At 26.5% G+C, this 27,500-nt stretch overlaps 3 protein-coding genes and 1 pseudogene across 11 annotated transcripts in view; 2 read left to right on the top strand and 2 right to left on the bottom strand.

The window, feature by feature from the left end:
- The window catches only part of LOC149894448 (uncharacterized), a 2,347-nt gene extending 894 nt beyond the window's left edge, over window positions 1-1,453 (top strand). Inside the window, exon 3 of the mRNA XM_090076237.1 lies at window positions 1-1,453. This exon is cut by the window's left edge and continues 191 nt beyond it. Within this exon, the coding sequence (XP_089932363.1) occupies window positions 1-1,278 (1,278 nt within the window). The 3' untranslated portion in view covers window positions 1,279-1,453.
- A 1,038-nt stretch (window positions 1,454-2,491) lies between these two features.
- LOC145192391 (target of rapamycin complex 2 subunit MAPKAP1-like) overlaps window positions 2,492-27,500 on the top strand; it is a 33,229-nt gene continuing 8,220 nt past the window's right edge. For 2 of the 7 annotated variants that reach the window (XR_016454573.1, XM_090094176.1), the window contains exons 1-9: window positions 2,492-2,647; window positions 4,668-4,739; window positions 8,473-8,563; window positions 9,668-9,769; window positions 11,325-11,389; window positions 12,283-12,425; window positions 15,411-15,473; window positions 16,036-16,072; window positions 16,154-16,230. Coding sequence is in view for 4 of the 7 variants with exons in the window: in XM_090094176.1 (XP_089950302.1) it covers window positions 4,670-4,739; window positions 8,473-8,563; window positions 9,668-9,769; window positions 11,325-11,389; window positions 12,283-12,425; window positions 15,411-15,473; window positions 16,036-16,072; window positions 16,154-16,230 (648 nt within the window). In the remaining 3 variants the exon portion in view is untranslated. Of the gene's footprint in view, window positions 2,648-3,566; window positions 3,856-3,961; window positions 4,178-4,667; window positions 4,740-8,472; window positions 8,564-9,667; window positions 9,770-11,324; window positions 11,390-12,282; window positions 12,426-15,410; window positions 15,474-16,035; window positions 16,073-16,153; window positions 16,231-27,500 lie in introns of those variants that run through there. The other 5 variants (XR_016454571.1, XM_090094173.1, XM_090094168.1 and 2 more) reach the window with 5 other exon arrangements.
- On the bottom strand, window positions 19,160-22,261 carry LOC149894447 (uncharacterized). Of its 3 annotated transcripts, none has more exons than XM_090075632.1 (2): window positions 21,917-22,261; window positions 19,160-21,625 (listed from the first exon to the last, which is right to left on the bottom strand). In XM_090075632.1, exon 2 carries the CDS (start codon window positions 20,454-20,456, stop codon window positions 19,953-19,955), a length of 504 nt encoding a protein of 167 aa, XP_089931758.1. In that variant the 5' UTR covers window positions 20,457-21,625; window positions 21,917-22,261; the 3' UTR covers window positions 19,160-19,952. The 3 variants fall into 3 exon arrangements, with proteins under 3 accessions (XP_089931758.1, XP_089931771.1, XP_089931764.1); XM_090075645.1 differs by having other exon boundaries at window positions 19,160-21,152; XM_090075638.1 differs by lacking the exon at window positions 21,917-22,261 and having other exon boundaries at window positions 19,160-21,152; window positions 21,260-21,869.
- On the bottom strand, window positions 26,076-27,015 carry LOC149894446 (uncharacterized; annotated as a pseudogene).

The following is a 27,500-nucleotide window of genomic DNA, read 5'->3' as shown; positions in this document are numbered from 1 at the left end:
CCAAACGTAAAAGTAATTAAGGACTATTTAGAGCTGATCATCAAAGATCTTCGCCATCATATCAACCATTTAAATCAGCTAACATACTTAAACGATATTGAAATCATGGAAGAAAAGGCTCCCAGCAAAAGGGATTTCAATATAGGATCCAATATAAACAATGATGATACGGACACAGATGATCATTCAAATAGCATCGGAAAGGATAATCTTATTCACGGTATATTTTCATCAATATATATAAATAGAAATATTAGTAATAAGAACTTTACTAATGCTTCTATTAATGAAAATACTGATAAAAAAATCCGAATTAACAATTTCCTTCCTAAAAAACCCAATCAAAACATTACAGTATTTTATGAAAGCTCCGATGACAATGGTTTCAAGTTAAACTATACGAATTTAAATAATTTTAAATTGCTGGAAGTTAAATTGCAACATTTGTATCAGCAACTAACTTTCATCAAGATGGCCAAGCTTTCACCAAAAGATTTCAGAAAAGTTAATTGTTCAAAGAAATGCCATTCTAATTTAGAAGAAGAAAAGAACAACCGCACTCTATTAAAGTTGCCAAGTACGTTTGGTAATGAGAATGTTGATAAATTAATTCATGCTTTAACTGAAGGCATAAGTGGTGGCGTCATTAACAGTTTTTATAAACAAGGTTGGAATGTTACAAATAAAGAAGCTCAAGTTGACACTATTCAAGCCGTTCGAGAATCAATAAATAAGTTAACGGAACAGTATTTCATGAAAAAGAGAGCCGATTGGATTTCCTCACTAAAAGAAAAATGGAGTGCAAAGCCGAAAACGAAGATTTTAGAAAAACTAAAAAACCGATTTACACACAGGAATAATGAACGCGTTGACAACAAATCTGAATTAACCGGCGCATCAAACAAAGTAAATAATCACTCAATTATATTACAAAATAACTCAAATGTTGACAAAAATTCCGTTGAAATCTCGAAAACTAGCACAAATTTATCATTCCAAAAAGAACTTCCACGCAGTGTTATTGAAAAGAGACTTTTCTTAATGAAAGAAGAGAAAATAGACAATGGATCCAAGATAGGAGATGAATTTAAGACAAAAGATGCATTCAGTAAAACTTCTAATAGTTTTCATGCAAGTCAACTCCAAAAATCATCAAAACTTCAAGCAAATGAGGATAGCTTAAGTAGAAATTCTGAAAACCAAAGGTTTATTAAAAGACTATTGAAAGATTATATGACCAACTTAAGAAAAATAATGCAAGAGAAAAAACCACGTTGACTAATAATACCGAAGTGATTTATCTAAAAAACCTCTGCAGATGTTTAAAACATTTAAATTTTGTATTTAATGTAGCCGCATATTTACTACATTTTGCATGTGTATAAAAATATTATTACTTATTATTTCGTATTGATAGTATTAATAAGTAAAAAAACTGCTGATGTTCATAACATTATTTTAAACTATTTTTCAATGCAAGTCCTCCTCAAAGAAAAAAAAACTTCCTCAAAGAAAATAAATTCGGATGAGGACAGTCAGAATAATTAATATTGAGTAGCTAAAACCATTTATTAGTGCATTCCATATTGGAAAATAAAGTTTTATGTTGTTTTTTAATTGTTGCATGTTACCACTAAATTCCTTTAAAAAAGGTGGGAAATAACTATCTGAGTGAAATGTGTACAATGCTGTATTAATAGTTTTCTTGGTTCTTTCATAAAAATCTGATTTGATTTGAGAAAAATCCAGTTCGATTCGAGTAATGGTCTTCAACTTTGAATTTTGAAAAAAATAAAGTGCTGGCACAACAAAATGAAGACTACGTTGTGCCAATTTATTAGAAGCACTCAAACTAGCAAAGAAACCATTTATTTTTTTAAGAAATAAAAAAGTCAAATTTTGTAATTTTAAATTAGGCTACAGAGAGGTGGGCAAAAAATGTCTGGAGAGATTAATAAAAGGTTATATTGTTCGTGTATAAGCTCGTCTTCTTAAACTTTAATGATTAAATTCAAAGTATCAATCACCAACTATGAAACTCGGAGAGGAATTTTGAAATTGGAAAAATTCACAAAGATCACAAAGATCCCATACTTATGTTAGAGTTATACAAGTCTCATGAACTTTGCTTTTAGAGACAAATTTACCAGATATCACTAGCAACAGGTGTAAGTTGACATAACAGACCACTTTTCATGAACTAAGTTATAACTTAAAACTCGTATAATAAGTGTATTTGAATGTATCTTAAAAATTTCATTAAAACTGCACTTTAATCTTTACTTTTTATTTAATCTTTATATTTTATTATTTGTGTTGTGAATTTTGAAAATATATAAGTCGTAAAAAAAGCGTTTTAAAAAAGAACTTTGTCATTCAACTACCAACCACCAACCACCAATAAGGATGGTTGTTTTATGATTCATTTTCTATGTAAGCTTTTTAAATAATTTAAAGGATTTTCTAAAAAAAAAAAAAAATTCCATTTTCTATAAATTTAATGTTTGAGCAAATTGTACCATGTGTTAAATGTCAGAAAAAATTAAAGAGCAATATTGAATCATTCAATTGGATTAAGGATCTGCATTGAACGCTTATGGGTACATTTAAGTTTGGATCGAAGTTACCAGAAATGAAGTTCAATAAGGTATTTATTGTTTTCGTGAATTTTTCAAATAAAGATTTTGTGAATTTTTCAATAAAAAATACTGAGCTCAAACTTATCGGGGGGTCATATCATATTTGCTAACTGTGAGATGCATTTTAAAGAAAATTTTTTAAAATTAATAAATAAATGAAAGAAATATTTTACAAATAAACTTCTGTGTTTTTTTTATAACAAAAACAAATTAAAAAACAAAAACTTCACAAAATGGAGGGAAAAACATGTCACAGACTGTAAATAAAAAAGCAAAATCAATGAAGTTGAATAATATCCTCTTGATAGCGAATTACGAAAAAAAAAACGTGTTTATAACTTGTGTGCATTATCTAGCTAGTCCGGAAAAGTACAATCGTCAATCAGTGCTCTTCTATTCTAGATTATTGACCAGTGCCCTTTTTTAAACGATATACTTTATTTTAAAAAAGTTCCTAAAAAAAAGTCCCCTCCCCCCACTATATCCAACACTAAAATGAGTGGTTTTGGCCCCACTATTGGGTTTATATTTATGATGTCATCGTATATGAGAGCAGCTTTTTAGATCCAAATGATTAAAAGGTTCACACTCAGTGAAAAGAAAATACATGGTTTCGAGGAAAACAGAAGTCTCGTTGTCAACGCGGAACAGTGTGAACCAATGTTTGAATCATATCTTGCTGAGTTTCTAAGGCGTCAAATAATTTGTAAATAAGGTTTAAAAATAAGAGATGATTTCGACAGTTTCTATCAAATAAATTAAGGTATTTTATGATAATTGGATTCTAACTAACTTAATGATTATTTAGATACTTTTCTGTCTTAAAGTTTTAACTTTCAGTTTTACAGTTAGAAAGTTATAGTTTTCAGACTAAAAGACAGAAAGATGAAACCTGCCCTGTATTTACAGCCCTGTTGAAAATTTTTAAGAATTTCGGATGTTGTGTAAACGTTAATTACAGATTTATTACTTGTTTTACGACATTTGATTTACGACGCTAATTTTATCGTTTATCTAAAAGGTATATGTAAATGTAACTAAGTTTTACTTATGTAGGGAATATTACAGTCTCAATGGTAAATGCATATATTGTATATAATATAATGTACACCTAAAATTACAATGAACTCAGGTGAGGTCAAAGAGTTTAATAGAACAAAAGTGTTCACTTGCGTATTCGTGTCATTAAAAATTTAAATCAAAAGATAACTGATAGGTTAGTTTTAAAGTTTCTAGGTTAGAATATTTTAAAGATTTTTTAAAATTGAATATTTTTTACTTAATCTTCGCCGTTTATATGGCTTATTATAATATACAGCCTTAGATGTTGCATTTGCAGACTAAATCAAGCACGCCAGTTTTCTTTAATTAAGGATTTTGATGCTTCTTGAATTAAAAACAAAATAATCAAGATTTACTAATAAAAAAATGTGAACTAGCCATTTCCAATACAAATTTTTTTTTCTATCTGAATTTATGATTTCCTAAAAAAAAAAATTGTATATCATCTGGATTTTAAATTGCAGATTGTCCAACATGTAAGAAAAAAAAATTTTTTTTAGATGTCTCCCATATGAGTTATTGAGTTTTAAACATGTATTTATAATACTTAAATCATCATCATTTGTGATTACATTACTGAAGACAAAGATTTAAGATCTTAAGCCAATGTTTGAAGTAACATCAAAGACACATTCAGCAATTATATTTCAGAATAAGAGAATGGTTCTTAAAGTTTTAGGAGCATATACTTTTCAACATTTAAGGCCATGTATCATAGTAGTCCATGTTGTTTATTATTTTGTTTTTTGTTAATAAGGATGCTAATGTATGTATTTACATAATGTGCATAATCATATCATCTGTGTTCATATAATATAATCATATAATTCATGTAAAGTATGTATTCTCCAATGTATATATGTATGTATGTATGTATGTATGTATGTATGTATGTATGTATGTATGTATGTATGTATGTATGTATGTATGTATGTATTCATTTATTTTTGCATGTAATCTTTTAAGACATGTTCTGGGATAACCCTCAAATGGTTACCAACCATATTCGACATTCTTGTGTCACAAGTGACTTTACAGGTAATTTAATATTGTTTTGTACTGTTGTATAGATTTATAACTCCAATTTCATGAATAGGTGATATTAGTTAGTGTCTTTTCATGAAATTAAGCTGTGTGTATATAAAAAATATAATTAGCATTTTTACATCAACTAATCATTTTAACCAAAAAGTAATAATATCATGAAGCACTATGAATATCTTTTGCCATGTATAATCTTTAACAATTTTTTATTGTAGCTATGATATTTTACTATACCTTTAAGATTTTACCTTTAAGAAGAAATACTCTTCTTCGTATTTTTTAAAACTTTAATTTTTTTGGGTTAACCTTGAAAATGAGAAAAGCGTAAAAATTTATTTTTTTATTAATACAAGTTAATAATTTAAAAATGACAGCAAGAGTTTAAAAGGATATATGTAATAATAATAATAATAATAATAATAATAATAATAATAATAATAATAATAATAATAATAATAATAATAATAATAATAATAATAATAATAATAATAATAATAATAATAATAATAATAATAATAATAATAATAATAATAATAATAATAGTAATAGTGATAGTAATAGTAATAGTAATAGTAATAGTAATAGTAATAGTAATAATAATAATAATAATAGTAATAATAATAATGATAAAAAAAAAAAAATACTAATAATAATAATAATACTTATAATTATAATAATGATAATAATAATAATAATAATATTAATAATAATAACAATAAAAATAATAATAATAATAATAATAATATTAATAAAAATAATAATAATATTAATAATAATAACAATAAAAATAATAATAATAATAATGATATTAATAAAAATAATAATAATAATAATAATAATATTAATAAAAATAATAATAATAATACTAATACTAATAATGATAATAATTCCAATTCAGTCTTTTCCTCTAGTAAATTTGGTCTCAGTTCTTCATTTGTCTCTCTCTTTCAAGATTGTCATCTTCACCAAATTGTCACTGTCCCTACTTTCAAACCTGCTAATCGCCCTATGACAAACAACCTTGATCTAATAATATGTGACTCTCCAGATCATGCTAGTGAGGTTAACATCGGTCCTCCACTCAGTTTGTCTGATCAATATGATTGTTCTATCACCTGGCATTACAAACTGGTTTCCAGCGTAAAATTACGTAAAAGAATGTTGTCATCAATTCATCCCTCGTATGCCGAACAAACCATCCCCCAAAAAACAACCATGGATAACAAAAGAACTATTATCTCTTATTCGACTTAAAAAATCGCTCTGGGCTCATAACGTCAGTTCAAAATGGAAAATCACATCCCTGGTTGTGGAATATAGAGAGACTAGAAAGCTCGTTAAAAAATTAAGTCGTTCTTCTCTGAAATCCTTCGAAATTGCCCTTGCCAATGATAAGCGTAAGCTTAAAAGACTGTTTTCATACATAAATAGTAAACGCTCTGTAATAAATCAGATCTCATCTATGCGAATCACCAGTTCCAGCGAGATCATTAGCTCTAAAAAATTACAATAGCCAATTCACTTAACAATCAATTTCAATCAGTTTTCAGCAAAGAGCCATCCAATGACAATCTTCCCTGTTTTGATCGTAGAACTAACACAATCCTCAATAACATATCTTTCGATACTCTGGCCACCCTTATGGACTTCTCAGCACTAGATATATCTAAATCACTTGGGGTAGACAATGTCAGTCCTCACCTTTTACGCTTTTGTTCTACCTCAATGTCTTCTCCACTTACTCTCATCTTTCAAAAGTCATTTAACAATGGTGAACTTCCAAGCTCATGGTCCAAATCAAATGTAACAGCTTTATTTAAGAAGAGCTCTAGAATCGACCCATCAAACTACAGATCAATATCCCTCACCTCAATTCCATGTAAAATAATGGTGAAACTAGTTAAGAAGGCAGTTATGCAGCACCTAATATCAAACAATCTTTTATCAAATAGTCAACATGGATTTTTAGAAAAAAAAGCATGTGTTACAAATCTCCTGGAAACAATGGACTTCTTGATTGGAAATACAGCCAGAAAACTACCAGTTGATGTCATATTTCTGGATTTTGCAAAAGCTTTTGACAAAGTCACACATCAACAAATGCTTCACAAATTAAAAATGTATGGAATCGAAGGCAATCTTCTCAATTGGATAAAAGCTTTCCTACTCAACAGGTTTTAAAGAGTCATCCTTAGTGACACTCAATCGAATTGGTTACCTGTGACAAGTGGAGTTCCGCAAGGATCAGTCTTAGGTCCAATTTAATTTGTCATTTTCATCAATGATCTGCCTGATGTAATAAGCAAAGAAAACAGTTGTAAGATTTATGCTGATGACACTAAAATCCTAAGCATTGTCAACTCACTTGCCGCTCAACTTCAACTCCAATCAGATATTGACCAAATTGTTCACTGGACTAAATCTTGGCTCATGGAGTTAAACGCAAAGAAATGCAAGGTCATGCACTTTGGTCAAAAAAAGTTAACTCCTTTCAAGTACTCAATGGAGTAATTAGGCCCTTGTTCAATTACGACTCGAACTACATTGGAAGCAACCACCTCTGAGCATTAATTGGGAATTCAAATTACCAATGATCTTAAAGTAGAAACCCAATCCATCATCGCCTCATGTAAAGCAAATCAAATGCTAGGCATCCTAATACACACTTTCCAATCTCGTGATGCTTTTTTATGGAAACAACTCTATTGCACCTACATTTGTCCTTTACTTGAGTTTGCAATTCCGGCTTGGAACCCTCATTTGGTGAAAGATGAACAAACTATAGAATTAATACAAACTGAAAAAGTTAGACTACAAGTCCAGATGTTTACAACTTGGCCTACCTTCTCTTGTTGAACGTCGTAAAAGAGGTGACCTCATCCAAAAATATAAAATTATTAATAACATCGACACAGTCAACTGGCACTTTCCCCTCATCACAATTCCACCAAGAACAAATCACAGAGAAAGACTTCACCGTGAGAAGTACAGCAACAATTTATCTCGTTTCCACTTTTTTAACAATCGCATTGCCAAGGCATGGAACATGTTACCAGATAAAGTAATCAGTTCTCCAACTGTCAACAGTTTTAAAGCGAACCTCAATAAGTACTAATGTTACTTGCAGCTTTCCTTTGTGAAAGTTGCAATATGAGCTTCACAAAGCTCATATTGCAACTTTCACAAAGGAAAGTTGTATTTTGTCAATTATTTTTACTTTTGTTGTAACAAATATATACTACTACTACTACTACTACTACTACTACTACTACTACTACTACTACTACTACTACTACTACTACTACTACTACTACTACTACTACTACTACTACTACTACTACTACTACTACTACTACTACTACTACTAATGATAATAATAATAATAATAATAATAATAATAATAATAATAATAATAATAATAATAATAATAATAATAATAATAATAATAATAATAATAATAATAATAATAATAATAATAATAATAATAGTAATAATAATAATAATAATAATAATAATAATAATAATAATAATAATAATAATAATAATAATAATAATAATAATAATAATAATAATAATAATAATAATAATAATAATAATAATAATAATAATAGTAATAATAGAAATAATAATAATAATAATAATAATAATAATAATAATAATAATAATAATAATAATAATAATAATAATAATAATAATAATAATAATAATTTTTTATCTCTAAACTTAGGAATGTGTGAAATGGTGATTGTTCAAGATGAAGAAGATATTTTGAAATCAAAGCAGCACAAGCGCTTTGGAAAGTTAAACAATGAAGAAGGGTATTAATATTGCATGTAATATTGCATGTATACATACGATAATAATTGCTTGTATGCATATAACAATTGAATCAAGTATTATAATATAATTAAGTATCTTGCTATATTACATACCTCAATTTTTGTTCATAGTTACTTTGCAGATAAACTACTAGAACAAATAATTCGAAATGTTACAAAAAAAAAAACATTCTTCTTGTTCTCCTACTTTTTCATGGACTATCAGCAACTTTTTTTTTTATTGATTGTTTCTATTCTGGAAAACACTTATTTCTACTATTTTAGTAAACATCTGAAACTCTTTAAATGGTCTGAAACTTGATTATGTTCAAGATTCAGACCATTTGAAAATAAACCAAAAGGTTTATACAATCAACTTTTAATTTAATAATTTTTTAGAGCAAAAAAAAAAATAGCTTGTTGTTTACATGAAAGCAGTTGTGTTTTAACCAATTATCTATAAAAAATGGAGTGTTGATGCAGAGAGCCAGCCTATAAATACCTTTCATTAAATGTTTTGTACTAGCTGTTCATTGCTACTACTAATTCTCTTTTACATACATAAAAACTTGGTTTCTGATGACTTAGGCAATATGGGGAATGCATCATTGACTTTTCTCCATTATATTTTCTGAAAGAAAGACTAAGTTGTGGTTGATACCATAAATCTTCTGACAAGCAGCCCTCTTGAATAAGCACCTGCTGTTTTGATGAAAGTTATGTCAAAATACATATTTCACCAAGTTCTAGACCTTAACTCTCAGTAGTTTGTATACTTTTAGATCAAAATTAAAAAAAAGAAAAAAGAAAAATAGGCTATCAATTCACATGAGCATTTTGTTCACATCAAAAATTGAATAATTTATAGTATCTCATTTCTGATTTCATTTCTGAGTCCTGCTAAAAATGGCTCATGTTTTCAATAGAATTTTTCAAGTTAGTTTAAATATATTTTTTATGATACTAAATTCTATAGTGTTAGAATGTAAGGAAAGTAAGGGTGTTTCAATCCCTTTTTCAAACTGCTATAATTTTGGAATTAAGAAGAAGATTTGAGATTTTTAAACAAAGTTTGGCTTTTTTTTTTTTTTTTTTTTTTTTTAGAAATGGCTACCCAGATTTTTCTCAGTCTTTTGATATTTCAGTAAGTCCAGGAGTCTATGGTAGAACTCCAAAAACAGAAAGTGGAGATAAGTCTACAAAAAGGTTAATTTAGCTGTTATTGTTGTTTTAAAAGTTAATAAACTTAAAATATTGCATACTTAGTTCAGGGAAAACACAGAAACAACATTTTATAATATAATTTAAAATTTTTTTATTAATTTTATTTTAATAAAAAAGATTAAGGTTGCTAGTAATTTTACATTAGCTTTAAAATGTTGTTTATTTGTTTTCTGTGATTTTACTATTTTGCACTTTTGGCGTTATAGAACTAGATGTGTGTTATGTTAAGTTTCATTTTTCTACTAAAAAATATTTTTCTGGATATTTTCTAGTTTCTGGATGTTTTCAATGGTTTAGTAACTGTCCCAAAAGTGTTAACATGTTTAAAAAAATTTTCATTATATAAGACAGTGCTCAATTTTCCTTTAACTATTATTTTTAATGATTATCACATTCTATAGCAACTTTTTACTGCATATAAAATTGCTTGGATAAAATAAAAGTTAAATAAATATTTGTTTATTTATTGTATAACATTTTAAGCAAAACTTAAGTATTTTAGGTATAGTAGGTTCTTTCAAATAGTTGTGTCAATTTTACACTTGCCCATAACACAAAGTGAGATGCCAGTTAACCAAAAAAAAAAAAAAGATTAATCCACCTATAGTTCAACTTAAATGATTAGGATCAGAACTTGAATGTTAACTTTGAGTTAACAGAACACTATGGCACACTTGTTTGGTACACTAAAAAATGAAAGGTAAACAAGAATGTTATGTAATTTCAAAATCTTATATCATGTTAAGAAATTTATTAGCACATTTATTCGATTATTTTATCTATCTAACAGATAAAATAATTAAATAATGAATATTAGTATAAATAATTATATATAAATAATAGATAGTTAAGATAATCTAATATAAATATTAGATGTTTTATCAATCTAATATCAATCAATATAAATGTATTTCGTGTTAATAAGGGTGTTACAAAAATATATTGCAAATAGTAATTCAATAATTAAATGTAATGAATAATGATAAGATAAAGAAAAGACAAAATAAAAACATTAGAAACAAACTAATCACATAATTAATGTGGAATTTTACAAAGATTTATTAGTAACACACATAAAACTGACTTTTAAAAGAGATAAAACATAAGTCAAATAGTTAATATAATATATTCACACATGTACAAATAAAAAGTAGGTAAAATAATCTAATAAATCTTTCTAATATAGATTTACAAAAAAAAAAAAAAATCTAATAATATTGAATACATTTATTAGATTGTCTATTAGACTATTTTTTAGATTAAGTAGCATAGTTAAAGAGCACCTGAAAACAAAAAGGATTCTAACAACAGCATATCAAAGGATTATTACAACAGCATATCAAGTTGATATACCTTTGAATATCAACTTGACATGCTGTTGTAATAATCCTTTGATATGCTGTTGTTAGAACCCTTTGATCCTGTTGATTTTGTTCATCAACAAGTACAATTTTATAAGAATAAAATTTTTTTCTGATCAGGAAAAATTAAAGTCTGTTAAATAATTTGTTTTTGATGTTTTCACCTAACTTTTTAGTCAAAAGCCATCTCAAGTGAAAAGCATTGTTTGGAAAGATAATGCAGAGGCATTGATTATGTCTGGTAAAAATTTTGTCGAATTTTTTTTGATAGTCTTCAATATGAACTTATCTTATCATGTTTATTTGTTATACTTTAGAGCTATGAAGTATTCTGCAAAAGTAAATCACAAACTTTTGCTAGAAGAGTTTTTCCTGATAAAGAATTATACATCCTCAAATATTGTAGTAAATAAAGTATAAAGGTTAAATAAAAGGAAAAAGAATTGAATAAGCAAAAGTAGAATTTACTTTAAATAAAGTTCACATATTTTTCATTGAACTAAAGGTTATATCTATGCTATGCAAAAGCTTTCATGAAAGGTTAACTATTTATGCTATATAAATTTACTATTTAATTTCCCTTTTTTTCAACATCAATTTTTTTATTTTATTATTTTTGTTTTGAATTTATTTTAAGGAAAGGAAAGGAAGACCTGTTATTCTGTTTTTTTAAAAGTTCCAGAAAAAGTCATTTAAACCTTTTTACCAAATAACAACTGAGCAACATTTTTAGTTTCATTAAACCACTAATGAGTTTATATTTTTGCATAAATGATAGATTGCATGTAGCTCAGTGATGTATCTTGTATGCTGCAAGCAGAAATTGTGTTTTAATAAACTTTTATGTAGTTCAGTGATACATATAATAACCATTAATGAAGTTGTGTTAGTATAACACAACACAAGACACAAGTTAGCTTGAATATCATTAGTTTAAAGAAGTCCTCAAAAAAGATTTTCATTCAAATAATCTTTAAGAATAGTTTTTTATTCTTTCAAGAAAATAAAATATATCATACATACATTCAAAACAAAATTGATAAGTATATTAAAAATAAATTTTAAATAATAAATTATAAGAATAAATTTTATGACACACACCTGTAAACACATTTAAATTGATTTTTTTCTAAGGTAAAGAGAAGGAAGAGATGTTTATGGAAAAGGAAATCCCTAATCAAATTACCAGTAAAAACTCATTGTTCAGCCAACTTGTTAAAGATTCACTGAGTAATAAATCTAACCCATTGCTGATATATACAAAATTTGATGGAGAGGTATTAAGATATAAACTCTTTTTATTTTTGTTGATATTGGTATTTAATTTAGCAAATCCAAGTTGGTTTCTATTGGGAAGTTTAAAAGTAACTAAAAGTAATTAAAAAGATGAGTAATTTAATCTTTTTTTAAAGTTATTAAAGTTTAATGACATATGACTGAGCTTTTTAAACTTTTTCTGTGTACCGGTTTTTGTTAAACAGTATGTTAACTACTTAAATTATAGTTACATTAAAATATAGATATACAGGCCCCCTAAGGAAACTTTAAATATGTCTTTATGACTTCATCCCAAACTAGTCATATGACAGCTGCCTATGTAAGTATTCAGCTGCAATTCAATTGTTCACTTCTCATGTCTGGTTGCTTATATCACAGGGAGGTAACCATAGCTTATGCATTGAATGATTTGAGGATTGAAGTCACAAGAAGCAAAAATTTTAAAAGCGCTATAATAGCAAAATAAAATGTTTTCCAAAACATATTTTCACATGAATTGCACAATGATATTTAATAAACTGATCCATGGGATTAAACAATTACTTGGATCAGATTTCTTCAATTGTCACAACACACTTTAGAGCATATGCAAGCTGATCAACAAGAGCTGATGAAGTTATGTGTTATTTATGATAATCCAGATGATGCCATTCAATTATCCCAATGTCATTCATAAAGCTTGGTGAATGACCTAATTGATACTTTTAAGTTTATTTTTCTGTAACCAAAGCTATCTAAGTTATTAAAATGGGCTATAACCATCAGTTCAAACACTCATAAATTGATTGATTTTGCAAACCTTATTTAAGTATACAGTGCATGCACTAGTGAACAGTTCAACTTTGTACCAAGAGTTTCTTAAGCTTTTCTATCCCAGTGTATTTGTCCCAACAATTTTGATTCTTTCAATTTTACAGCAACTTACTGGTTTACTAAACACCTCTCTTACTTTACTGGAAAGTAAAAGGTAGACATATTGCTACCATATATCATATTTTGCTACCACCTTCCTAGAAAAAAACAACAGTATTACCAGCTTTGTGCTGGCATCATCTTTATTCAGGCTTTTAACAAAACTAGTTTTGATGGCTTTAACATATTGTGGAATACCTTTGGTCAGTGGGCACAGAAAGCTTGTGGAATTTCATACTCAGTTTGACATATTCACTAATCTACAAAAGAATCAGAATTTATGTGGGTCCTGTATGTACCCTAATATTTTGAATAAATACACTTATGTGTAGCTAATTTTCTGTATACACTTTTATCTTCTTAATTACATACTAACCTACAAAACATGGTTGAAAGTGTTGTTTTTACTGACATTTTCAACATTTTTTTAAACTTGTTATAGTCGGCATTTATATTTAAAAAAATGAAACTGTTTTAAAAGTAAAACCAGTTATTTTAATTTTTTTGAATGGTTTTTGAAGCAACTGTCATTGCTGGATCAGAAAAATAGCAGTTTCCACTTACAAACATTACATAGTTATCTTTTTTTCTCATAAAAAAAGTTAATTTTTTTCACATTAAGTTTTAGATTTTTTTTGATATTTTAAAAATCAATAATGAAATAGAAAAATAAAAAATTATACAATAACCTTTTTTGAGAATTTGATATTTAAAAGTATTAGTATAAGTAATTTAAAAATATTCTTACAAAAATTAGTGTTGTGACCAAAACTAAAAAAATGTAACTAACTTAACTAAAAAAACCGTAACTAAAATTAGCTGACTAACTTTTTAGCATAACTAAAATTAGTCAACTAACTTTTTAGTCTAACTAAATTTAGTCAACTAACTTTTTAATTTGCGAAAAATATATTGTTACTTTTACCCAAAAAATACTTGTTATGTGTTAGTTTTGAAGTGGTTTACTAAAATCTTGTTATGTATTAGTTGTGAATTGGTTTTAGCGCCATTTTTTTAAATAACAAATTGCTATAAGTTACAATTTACATCACCAGGGTATCTTTTTCAAGGTCGATTTTCAGAGTTTTTCAAGTTTTTGGAGAAAGGTTTGTTACATATACACCTGGAATAATTAGTCCGCCGTTATTCTTAAGTACTTGTCAATTTCAATGAAAAGCGGTTCAGATCTGGATTTTTCAATTTCTAATTAAAGTGAATTATAAATTATAAAACACATTTGAAATCAATTTATAAAAAAAAAAATGGTGCCATGTTTTTGAAAGATGTGTTATGTGCAGAAGCATTTTTGGATTTCCTTTATATAATACCTGCAATAATTTTTTGAGGTATAATATCTAATTCATTTTGTTCTACACTCATAAAAACGCAGATATTTACAATGACAACAATTAGATTGAAACAGTTAGGCAATGAATGTTTTTCATTATTTCTATATTGTGTAATTGAACATATATCTTGCTAAACTCTCAATTTTGTTTTTCTTTTAAAAATTATTATTAAAATGTTAATAACTAATTATGTTTTCAGTATAAAATATCAGCTGTTTTTGACAGAGTTGTTCTTCTAACAAACCAATTTTTATTTAATTCAATAAAAGAAAATTTGGGGTAATGCTTGGTACAAACAAAACAATTTTATTACCTAATTGTCACAAATTATATTATGTACAAAACAATAAGCTTTAATGAATGTCTTTATATTGCTTTATATGTCATAATTTATATTATGTTCATATAATTTATGAACATAATATTAATTATGAGTATAGGTTGCTCATTTTTTTTAGCACTAAATCTTGCTTTAGTCAACTAATTTTAGTTAGACTAAAAAGTTAGTCGACCAATTTTAGTTAGACTTAAGAGTTAGTCGACTAATTTTAGTTAGACTTAAAAGTTAGTTGACTAATTTTAGTTAGATTAAAAAGTTAGTTGACTAATTTTAGTTAGGCTAAAAAGTTAGTCAACTAATTTTAGTTAGGCTAAAACTAACCTTAACTCCCACCCCTAATAAAAATTCTTATATAAATTTAAATGTATAGTTTTTTTTTTTAGGGAATGGGAAGCACATGTGAAACAAAATCTGTCAACATCTTCATAACATTTTTACTTACAGAGGTATTCTGTTATATGTGATTATGTGACATTGTATTTATGATACTTAAAATGATAATGTTGTTACTGAAAGATACTGAGTATCAGTTGGAGTTCTGCAAAGCTGGTGTTCTTCAATTTATAGTAAAAATTGATAAATTCAAATGATTTGAAGTTCACTGATCAAATGAAAACTGTTTGATACCATGACATCCATGATATCCATGAAAAATATTTGATAAATGTTCGTAGCACTAATAAAAATCATAATTAATATTCATTATTTGAATTTTTTTGAAATTTAAATAGCCTCTATTTTGGGATGTTGTTGCTAAAACTGAAAAAATACCTTTCAAAAATTAAGCTTTATATTAAAATATGCTTGGCAATCCTTTAGATAATAGCCATAAAACTAAAATATTTCTTTTATCATTTTTAAATTTTTACTTATTTTTTTATATGATTTTTTAATTCAATAATTTAACAAGTCCATAATTTTTAAGCTTTGATATCATTTTTGAAGATCAAAAAGAAAAATTGTTATAATTGGTGTTCCATTGTAACAAATTTAATGTATTTTTTTTAGTCAGAGAGGTCAGAGCCAATGCATGTTGAATTTGTAGGTAATGTTTTAAAGATTATCCGTAATGGTTTTAAAACAAAAAAAGATTTCTTTTAAAAAAATTCTGCAACTTTTATTTCAGCTACAGCAACTGTTCAAGATGTCATTGGTTTAATCTTATATAAGCTTATAAAAGAAGGACGTCGTGTTCATATTCAAGTATGTTTTTCCTAATTACTTTAAAAAATTGCTTCTTGGTTGTTAATAAAGATGTAAGAAATATCACAACTACCTGCTTCAGCTTTGTAAATGCTGAAGTTTTTCATAGATTTCCAAATCTGCAAAATTGTAGAAGTGACTAATAAATTGGCAAATATAAGTAACAACTTCAGTAATTACAAACACTTCATGTAACAACAGTTAAAATGTTTTTCATTTATAAAAATATATTTTTGACTTTACTATGAAGTTGAAATCCCGTTCTATCTTATAGCATTTATTACTGTTAATAACTGTTACAATAATTGTAGCGTTTTAACTGTCAGTTCATCCAATTTAAAGCATGATAAGGAGATATTCAGAATATTAGGAAAAAAATTTTTTTTGGTGTTTAGCATTTATTTCACAACAATCATTGTTTTGGATTGATAACTAATAAACACAGATGAATTTAAAAAATTTTAATCATTAAAAAGATTAATAGATTCATACTTATCCATACGAATGAGCTGAGAAATATTCTGATAAACTTCAAACTTTCTAATTCTTTGATTTAAAACTTTTTTAATACAGAAGCAGAGTTTGTAGGAGTGCAAAATGAAACCAAAAACAAGCCCTATATATATTTAATATAAATCAAAAAATTGCAAGGTAAAAAGTATCAAAATTTATTTTGTTAAGTAAAATTTACTGTTGTTATATAATTTGTATAATTTAAGTTTTGAATTGACAATAAAAGTACAACTACATAACGCATTTCATCCCAATTGTTTTTTTCTTGGTTAAATTTCCAATACCAATATAATAATAATAATAATAATAATAATAATAATAATAATAATAATAATAATAATAATAATAATAATAATAATAATAATAATAATAATAATAATAATAATAATAATAATAATAATAATAATAATAATAATGATAATGATAAATAATAATGATAATGATGATAATAATAATAATAATAATAATAATAATAATAATAATAATAATAATAATAATAATAATAATAATAATAATAATAATAATAATAATAATAATAATAATGATAATAATAATAATAATAATAACTAGCAAAAAAGCAACCCGTAATACGGGTTATGGTCGGTTTGTTAATTTATAGTGGCTGTTTTCCACAATTTAAAGTTGCAAAACCATAACTATTACCCTTTTAGAATAACGTCTTCATATGAAAAAATATGCGGAGGTAAAATAATTTACCAATTATTTAACATTATTTGAGTAATTTACAACTGAAATAGGTCATATCAGTGTAAGAACCATTTTCCTCAACATTACTAAGTTCAACACAATACGTTTTTAGTTACTGACACAAAATAATAACACTTCATCATGCTTTAAATTGACGAAAAAGTAAAGCTAAATTCGTTTTATATTTTTATAACATGAACTTTAATTAATAAGATTAATATAAAGCGAACATAAATTTTACATGAATTAATAATTCTTTGGCATCCCCTTGATACATGTTTCTTTAACAAAGGAAATTGTCTTTAAAACGTTAAATGCACACAACTAAATAAATTTATTCAAAATATCTGACCATTTGACTATTGCTATTTATGGCACTAATCTGACCATTTTTATATATGGCCTCTTTGTTTCAATAATTTTTAGTAAACGGTTATTTGCTACCATTTATTAAAAATTCCTTTTGTTACTCGAAATTTAATTCTCTTTAACAATTTGACACTAATAAAGGACCTCCCTTCCCCGTTTTTGCCTTGATGGTGGTAAGGAGAATACATTTATCTTTATTAAGAGTTATCAAGTTTTTGATGAAGACCTTCTACCAGAATAATAAAATGTAAAACAATGATTTACATGTATAACAATTTTTTCTTTTTAATATATATAACAATTTTTTCTTTCCTCAAAAGTGTTGCAAATGCAAACTAAGATAATTAGTTTAACACCTTATAAAATTTAAGTAACTAGATATTTGACAAATGCGCAAAACTACAATTATAACCCCCCCCCCCCCCCCCCCCCCCCCCGTTCAAAAAGATCCCCAAAATAACGTAAAACAAATAATTAGGAATGAAATAGAGAAGATTTTTAAAAATTGAACTAATTGCATATATTTATATCATTTTAACTGACAAAAATTTACAATAAAAGGTCATCAGTTTTTTTTTATAAATCGTATAAATGCGTCAATCGTAAATCTTAAAGAAAAAAAAAAAGGAATTATAATACCATAACAAAAAAAACCACCAAAAAACCAAAAAAAAAAAAAAAACCACCACATAAAAACTGAAAATTGATTTACCTATTTCTAGTAACCTATTTTGACATGGCAGTTAATATATTTCAAAGTACAAAAGGATTAACAATTCTAATATATATATATATATATATATATATATATATATATATATATATATATATATATATATATATATATATATATATATAATTTTATATATATATATAATATATAAATTTCTGGATGTTATATATATATATATATATATATATATATATATATATATATATATATATATATATATATATATATATATATATATATAAAATCAAATAAAGATATAAATTGCATTTTTAGCAAAATGTTGTCTTGGCTTTAAGTAAATAAATAAAAGCAGTAAGTTTCAATAATGAAACTACCTATCATTTATTTTTAACAATAGACATCAACATGAAGTTGTTTATTGTTAAAAATGAATTTGAACACAAAACATCACAACAATAACACATAATAATAGAATATTTACACTCTTGATCCTAAAATCCAGCGAAAATAACAAACCAAATTAAAATATGAAAGTCAAAATTAGAAAACCAATTTAAAGTTAACTATATTTATTTTTTTACTAAACATATAAATACATAAAGTATATTTGTTTTTATATTCAATATTTGTTATTCAATTACTTCAAACTTAGGACATTAAAACACCCTAGACTTAAAAGATCAAGGTTGCATACTCTCTCATACACATTACGCTAAACATTAACAGACATTGTGTTTCCAGAATAATTAAAAAGGCCACACAACACAACCTAGCTCTAAAGCAGTAACACTGCCTGGCACTAAATGCTGCCAAGTCACACCTCTGCTATAAATACATCGCTTGGCTGGCAAGGTTATCAATCATGCTCAACATAATCCCAAGTCACACCACTTTGAAAACATGGAAACAATATAATTTAAACATATATACAACTATAAACAAATATGGTTTTATATAACACATATAAACACATTTTATAACAATATTAAATGACAAATATATTCATCAAAAACTATAAAAAATACATATATATATTAAAATAATAAATTTATACAAACAAAATGTGCTCACAACTTACAAACAGTAAATTTTCAAAATAAAAATCTTAAGACTATAAATTAAGAACATTAGAAAATATAACATTATTTGTGTAACACTTTTCACCTACCACACCTTGAATGAGATGTTTATTAATTTTGAAAAACAAACTATTAAGTGCTCTCATTCTTGAACATGCAACATATTGTTGACCATGAGAGAAACTTGGTTTTTTTGAGATATACCCCAACTCTATTAAATGTTTGACTTTTATTAATTGTCATTGAGTAAGCCAATCTGACAGGAAACTCACGACGTTTCAGAACAAAAGGTATATTAGAACCTGATGGAGCCAACTGAATTTGAGGAACAAAATCCTGTTTACCACCAGAAACACCTGTCAAATCCTCTGCATCAATATAATTATTTGAAGAGCACAAACTTTCATACGAGTACCATTGCATAACCCAGCTTTGAGATCTAAATATCTAAGTAGCATTATTACACAACCAATTTTCAATTTTAAACAATGAGGTGGCATACCTGAAGGAGTTAAACTATTCAAACGCTCAACAGGAAAGTCATTTCTTTCATTAAGGTCATCAGTATCAATTTGATCAGCACTTAAATAAATTTTGACCTCACCCGGCAGACATTCAAGCACTTCTTCATTGATTGATAATGAATCAACATTAGTTGGTGTTAAAATCACGCATTTAGAATAATCATTTTGATCAGCATCTCCGAAAATCTTTTCAACAATCAATTTATTTTCTCTAATAATGCACTGATTTGGTATTTTAATGCATCTTTTATAAGAATCCTCCTCTTTGACAGGTATTGTTCCATTCCCAAGACTTAGTAGCCATTGGGAAAATTCACCTTCCCCATCTTGTACTCTCATATTTTCAGTTCATGCAAGCTTCTGCACCAATTGCCAATGCAAAGAACATTTTATACACGATTCTACTATCTCAGCTGGTTGTCCTCTTTTCACAACAGGCAGAATTTGCGTTAAGTCACCACCAAAAAGAATGATTTTTCCTCAGAACGGAAAGTTGTTGTTGCAAATATCTTTTAACAACCTATCAATTGCATTTAACTCTTTACATGCTCATGTAAGACATTATACTGGTTGCTTCTCAGTTTGTCTTGGTTATTTCTGATGAAAGCAATGCGCTGGCCTTTGATTTTAACATACGCATCAATAGCATATTGCTGAAACAGTTTTTTGCCATAAAAGAGTGAAGAAAAAAAATTGTCTAACTGAAAGTTTATATTGTAATACAGAGAAAATGTAACATGATTTCTAACCAATGTAGCACGTTCAGGGTTGTGAACCAATTGATTATGCCAACCAGCATCACCCTTTGGAAAAAATAGAGGATAAACCATAGGATCTAAGTTGGCTGACATACTTGATAGAGTTTTAAGAGGATGACCTCTTGGGTAAACAACATCTTCCCTGGAAACAGGTAGTACACCAACAAATACAACTGCAACTTCATTATGTGAAGGGAGACTGATAGCGATTATAGCAATTTATGCTGGAACATCATGATTCCAAAATATTTATAGCAAAATCATGTAGTAAACAGCGCTAAAGACAAAAAATCAAATTGATATAAAACAAATTGTATATATAGCAAAAGAATTTGTATTGGCTTTTAGTAAATGATTAAAAGCAGTGATTTTTAACAAAATTACCTATTTAACATTTTTAATAACAGACACAAACATGAAGTTAAGCCAAATGTCTATTAACTCAAAAGATAACAAAAAAACATCACAGCAACAACACACACCATAAGTTAATATATGTATATAATATAACTTAAGTAAGATAATATTCATATATAACAAAACATAAGTAACAACATTACGCAAAATGTTATTAAAATACGTTATTATGTATTTTTAGAATAATCTTTAAAAATAAAGGCTTGAAAACAGCAAGACCTAAAGCAGTGACAGTTTGACACTAAAAACTATCATGTAACCCTCTGTTAAAAGTACATCACTTGGCTGGCAAAGTTGACAAATCTTGCTCTACACGTTTACCAACTCACAGCACTTTGAAAACACGGAAACAACATAATATAAACATATGTACCAACTATAAACACAATGTGTTTAAATATGTATATAAGGTTAAATATATATACCTCAAATACATATTTAAACACATTTTTAAAACAATTATATAACACATATCAACACATACACAAACAATAAAAAAACACTTTACATGATTATAAAAACACATTGATAAAACAGCTATAAGTGTGCAAATAAAAATTTTAAAAATGATGCCAGAAAATCTAAAAAGATACAAAATATATATTTACAAACAATACTCTTTACCTTTTTTTTTTTTTTTATTTTTCATGAGAACTGTAATCCTCACAACAAAATTTAACATTTACATACTATAACGTGTGACATGCCATGTCAGTGTTGGCACAAAATTTTAATTTATTTTCTAAATTTTCTAAAAAAGAACAATAATAGTTAATAGCATCACAGAAATTTCAAAGTAATAATAATTTCAAAGTAGTAATAACCATTTTATGGAAATAGCATTAGTATAACTTTAAATAACATCCATACCCTTATTTTCCTTCTAAAAAACAAAATAACAAAATAAAACTGCTAAAAGAAAAGCTAAAACAAACAAAATACAAACGATTTAAAAGATTAAAATCCTTTCTACTTTTTCTGATAAAAATTTAAATCCTTTCTACTTTAGCTAATAAAAATGTATATATAACTATTTTATATACTTACTTCAATCATAATATGATCTTAACGATTATCATTTATCTTAATATGATTCTTTATGTAATATCTAAACTAATAATTAAATTCCAAAAGGAAAAAAGTTTCAACTCGCTTAAGATCTTTCTCCTATGGCCGCGTGCATTTAGAGAACGCGCTTTTTCAAAGCCTAGTAACTAATGACGAAAGGACATTAAACATTAAACATTAAACTTTTTTGTACTAATTATATTAAGATAATAATAATGATAATAATAATAATAATAATAATAATAATAATAATAATAATAATAATAATAATAATAATAATAATAATAATAATAATAATAATAATAATAATAATAATAATAATAATAATAATAATAATAATAATAATAATAATAATAATGATAATATTAATAATAATAATAATAATAACAATAACAATAACAATGACAATAACAATAACAATAACAATAACAATAACAATAAAAATAATAATAATAATAATAATAATAATAATAATAATAATAATAATAATAATAATAATAATAATAATAGTAATAATAATAATAATAATATTAATAATAATAATATAATAATAATAATAATAATAATAATGATAATAATAGTAATACAGTATTGTGAAAAATTTTAAAACCACCAAAAAAACAAATCATAATTTATATTTATTTTTAAATTTTTATTTAACCGAATATATTTTCTGGTAAAAAAATAATGATAAAAACTTTTAAACAAATAAAAAAAATGTATTTAATGTTTTATAGGTAATTTTTATTTAAAAAAAATTGTGAAAAAGTTAAGAAGCATAGAACAAAAAATGGTAATTTTTACCTAATTCCGTGTAATTCTACCATGAATTTTTAATCACTCATACAATTTAGCATTGAGTCTATTAAATTCTCTAAAATATGTTTGGGAACATTTCCAAGTATTGTGGTAAAATACTGCGCAACTCCTCAAAGCTCCTTGGTGCTTTCTTGGCAATCTCTTTATCAAGCCAACTCCAAAGATTTTTAATGCAGTTTAGATCTGGGCTATTTGGTGGCCAAGTTAGACGCTCAATATTTTTGCTTTCAAACCATTCAGAGGCAATTTTAGCCCTGTGACATGGTGCATTGTCTTGCTTGAAAATGAATGGAACACTTTGCTCAAGTGCATCAATTGATGTTAACAAGTTGTTATTTAAAATATCAACGTAATAAATAGTGTTGAGTTGACCATCAAATAATTTAAACATACTGAGACCATAATATGTCATGCAGCACCATATTCTGACCGACCCGCTACCTTGTTTTGTTCTTTGAACAATACAATCAAGGTTACATTTTTCTGTAGACTGCCCGTGAATCATAATTCGTTTTTTTCGGTTATCAACCTCAATATTCATCTCATTACTGAACATTACTGTCCTTCATTTTTGTTTAGACCATTCTTTCACGCTTTGGCAAAATTCTTTTCACTTTTTTATATGATGTTTGTTAAGTCGCAGTTTTAGAACAGCTTTTTTCCATAACATATTGTTAGCTAATAGTTTCCTATGCACAAGTGATGCCAATGCTTGATGTCCATTTGAAAGCTTTCATTCCCTTGTTAATTCAAGCGGCAGTATGGTTCGATTTTTCGCCAACCTGATTAAAAGGCGATCATTGGGTGTCGTCAAACGCGGTCTTCCAGAACGTTGGCAATCAATATAAGATTTCATTTCTTTAAATCTTTTGATGATTGTTAGCACTGAACTATGTTAGCGCTTTATTATTTTTTTCAATTTCATTAGCGGATTTACCTTCCTGGTGAAAATGACCACTTTTACACGATCTTCATAGGTAATAGCTTTTCTGCTTATTTTTTCAAAAGAAAAGAATTTTTTTTTGTTGGAAATTAAGTACTTTTATTGATTTTTTGGTAATGACTCAGGTCATTAATAGAATTTTTAAACAAAAAAGGTAAAAATAAATTAAAAAAGATGTTTCCATTGCATCACTATGCGTTGCGCTGATAAAAAAAAAAAAGAAATAGCCTTATAACTAGAGAACTGTTTAACATTTTGAAGTAATTTTTTTAACAAAGCATCAATTATGAGATATTGTTTGTTTTCATATATATTTATAAAAAAAAGTCCGATCTTTTTTAAAACCGGTTTCATTCCGGTTTTTTAGTTGGTTTATCCAGACGAAATCGATTTTTGATTAAAAAGATATAAAACTGATAGTTTTTGATATTTAAAACTGATATATCAGTTTTAAGTCTCTATTTAAGTCTGATATATCAGTTTATCTTTTTTAGGGGTTACAGGCATTTTTAGTCTCCACTTATATTTTCATGTTAAATAAAAATAGAAATAACATAAGTATTTTATTATAAATAAAAGTAAAATAAATACTCCAGAAGTTCCATTCCCCTCAAATGCAGAATAGAGGTTCTGATGCTAAAATAGGTTTTTAACATTATATGTGGTTATGAAAATAGCCGTTTTTTAAAAGTTGCTTATCAAGCTGCATGGTTTAATGATGCTTCCTTGATTTCTTTTCTTAATACAAACCATTACTCTTTGACTCCCTAAAATTATTTAACAACAAACATGAAAATTTTAAAAAGTTTCATTATTGTAATAAATAGTATAGTTTAAGATATAAACTATTTATTATAGAAATTGTCTATTATCAAATTCTAGTTCTAATAATTATACATTCAAGAAAAAACTATTCACTGTAATAAATAGATATAATTGAAATAAAATTAAAATTTTCATTCTAAAAGTTTCATTCTAAATATTTACAATAAGCCTTTAAGAATTGCACTATGCATCCCTAAGAAGAAATAGGACTTAAGACACTTTTTAAGGAAAACAAAAACATATGGCAAAATTGAGTCAAATTGATGTCAATTGATGCAATATTTCCTCAAACATGAAAGTTTAGGATTTTTATGTTTGAACTTTTCTAACAATTAGTTTTTTTTTTGCAAACATAAAAAAACATACTGTTTTGATTATGTGAAAAGACCTCAGAAATATCAGATTGGCTACCACCAGCACCTAAAATGTATCATTAATAAAATTAAACGATAGCATTAAATATTTAATGCTATCTTTTATACCTCTTGCATTTTGTTCTTCTTACAGTATAGGTACATGTCAGATGTCATAAATAAAAAATTAGCTGTATCTCTAGTATTTTCGCAAAAGAAGTTAATTGTGCATGAACTACTCATGCAGTTTTGTTGGCTTTGTTCCTGGCTTCAATGGCACTCTCAGACAAAGAACCTATTGGATACTTAAAATATTTAATAAAAGAAACACCATGAACTACCATTCTATGCACAGACTGTGACATTGGCATGGCTTTTAAAAACTGATCATTAGAAATGAGACCAAACAGACGTTCAGATTTCTGCTTGAAAATTTTCACATCCGGTCTTGCGGTTGTACTATTCATATCAACGAGCAGGTCCCTAAATAGTTTGATCATAGTGGTATTCAAATTTAAAATTCTTCTAGTCACAGATGGATTATTAAAGAATTTTTGTGCAACATTGTCAGTGTTGGATGACCACTTCCCTTCCTGACAAAAGACACCCTTATTTTTAATTGTATTTTGAATAACTGCTGGAATTTTTTTTTGTTTACAATAAATTCTTGGCTGTTTTTTTGCTGGAATTTTTCTTCCTTGTTTCACTGCTGGAAGTTTGTAAGCAGTATTGAAAACCCACTCCATGCTGCATATCCACAAATGAAGGCTGCAAATTCCAAGTTTCAATATATTCTTGTCTACATTTTTATCTTTATTCCAAATGGTTTCCAAATTAAACTCCTTAGGACTTGCTTGACATACATGACAGCACTGAGATGCTATACTTTTTTAAAGCATTTTTGATACCACAGCATTAAGTGTTTTACCATCATTCATTGTGGTATAAATAGTTGACAAACTCGAATTTATAACAAAAGTATTTTCATTAAGTGTAAACTTAAAATTCTCTAAAGACAAAATTTCATTTTGTAAATGTTCAAACTTCTCTTGAATAAAACTAGCAGTCTCTTTGGCAAAACCAAACATAAGATGACGGGTTGCATCTGGACTATTTGGATTACAATTTCTCCATAGTATCTTTTTTCCACTTCGAATCTCCAACAGTACAAACACTATACTATACACAGTGGAATCATCCACACCTCTCTTCATAGTTGCTGCATTCTGAAATTCAGATTGGTCACTCTGACCATCACCACCCACTTTGCAAATAACATATATGTTATCACGTTCCTCTTGTGCTAAAAATTTAATAGAATTATCTTCATCCTCCAAAAGATACTCAAACACTCTAGAAGCTCAATGTTTGATCATATTGAATAGACAACATTTTACTTCAGTTTCTGAATATTTCACCTGCTCTGGATATGTCAATTTTTTGTATTCTTTTAACTTGGTTAAACCTGGAGGAACAAGATGATGATTTTGTGTAACAATTTTTTTAAATTCAGCCCATGTTCTGTCTGTTAGTCTCAAATTGCAAAAAGTATGCAATGATAAATTTGGACCATATAAATTAGACCTGGGAGCAGTAGAGGGATTAGATGCAAGCCTTTTTACAGCATGTTGAAGTTCTTCCAGTTCTTTTCTCTGAAGATTATGAGTTCTTTTTCGTTTCATCCTACTAGTAAGTTCTAAAAAAGATTTTCTAGGTTTTGGTGCTTCAGGTGTTCCCATTGTTACAATATTTTTCCTAAAACATGTATAAAATGTGTGTACAACTTTATATATATATATATATATATATATATATATATATATATATATATATATATATATATATATATATATATATATATATATATATATATATATATATATATATATATATTAGGGTAGGCCACAATATTAAACAAATTTTCAAAATATGTAATTCTGCTACTAGCTGCATCAAATATTGTTCCTTTTACTCTAAAAAACATTTTTTGTTATGAAAATATTCTTGTAGCACATTTCTAAGTGCTGCCGCATTTCATTTTAAATGTGAATTTGAAATCTAAACGAAAAACACAAATCCTCCATTATATTTGTTCCGTTTTTAATTTATTCGGTTAAATACAAACAAATATTATCATTTTTTGTAAACAAACAGAATATGCGCTGTTTTTTATAATGCGAAATTTTTAAATCAGACTTAA

Source organism: Hydra viridissima, unplaced genomic scaffold (genome assembly GCF_058129835.1).
Source record: "Hydra viridissima isolate aposymbiotic clone 2 unplaced genomic scaffold, HvirCarnegie_v1 scaffold_1, whole genome shotgun sequence".
NCBI lineage: Eukaryota > Metazoa > Cnidaria > Hydrozoa > Anthoathecata > Hydridae > Hydra > Hydra viridissima.
Note: the sequence above shows the minus strand (reverse complement) of the source record. Positions and strands in the feature narration are given on the sequence as shown.

Excerpts from the sequence above, each read along its gene's own strand:
- LOC149894447 (XM_090075632.1), bottom strand. The coding sequence starts at position 20,456 with ATGAGAGTACAAGATGGGGAAGGTGAATTTTCCCAATGGCTACTAAGT.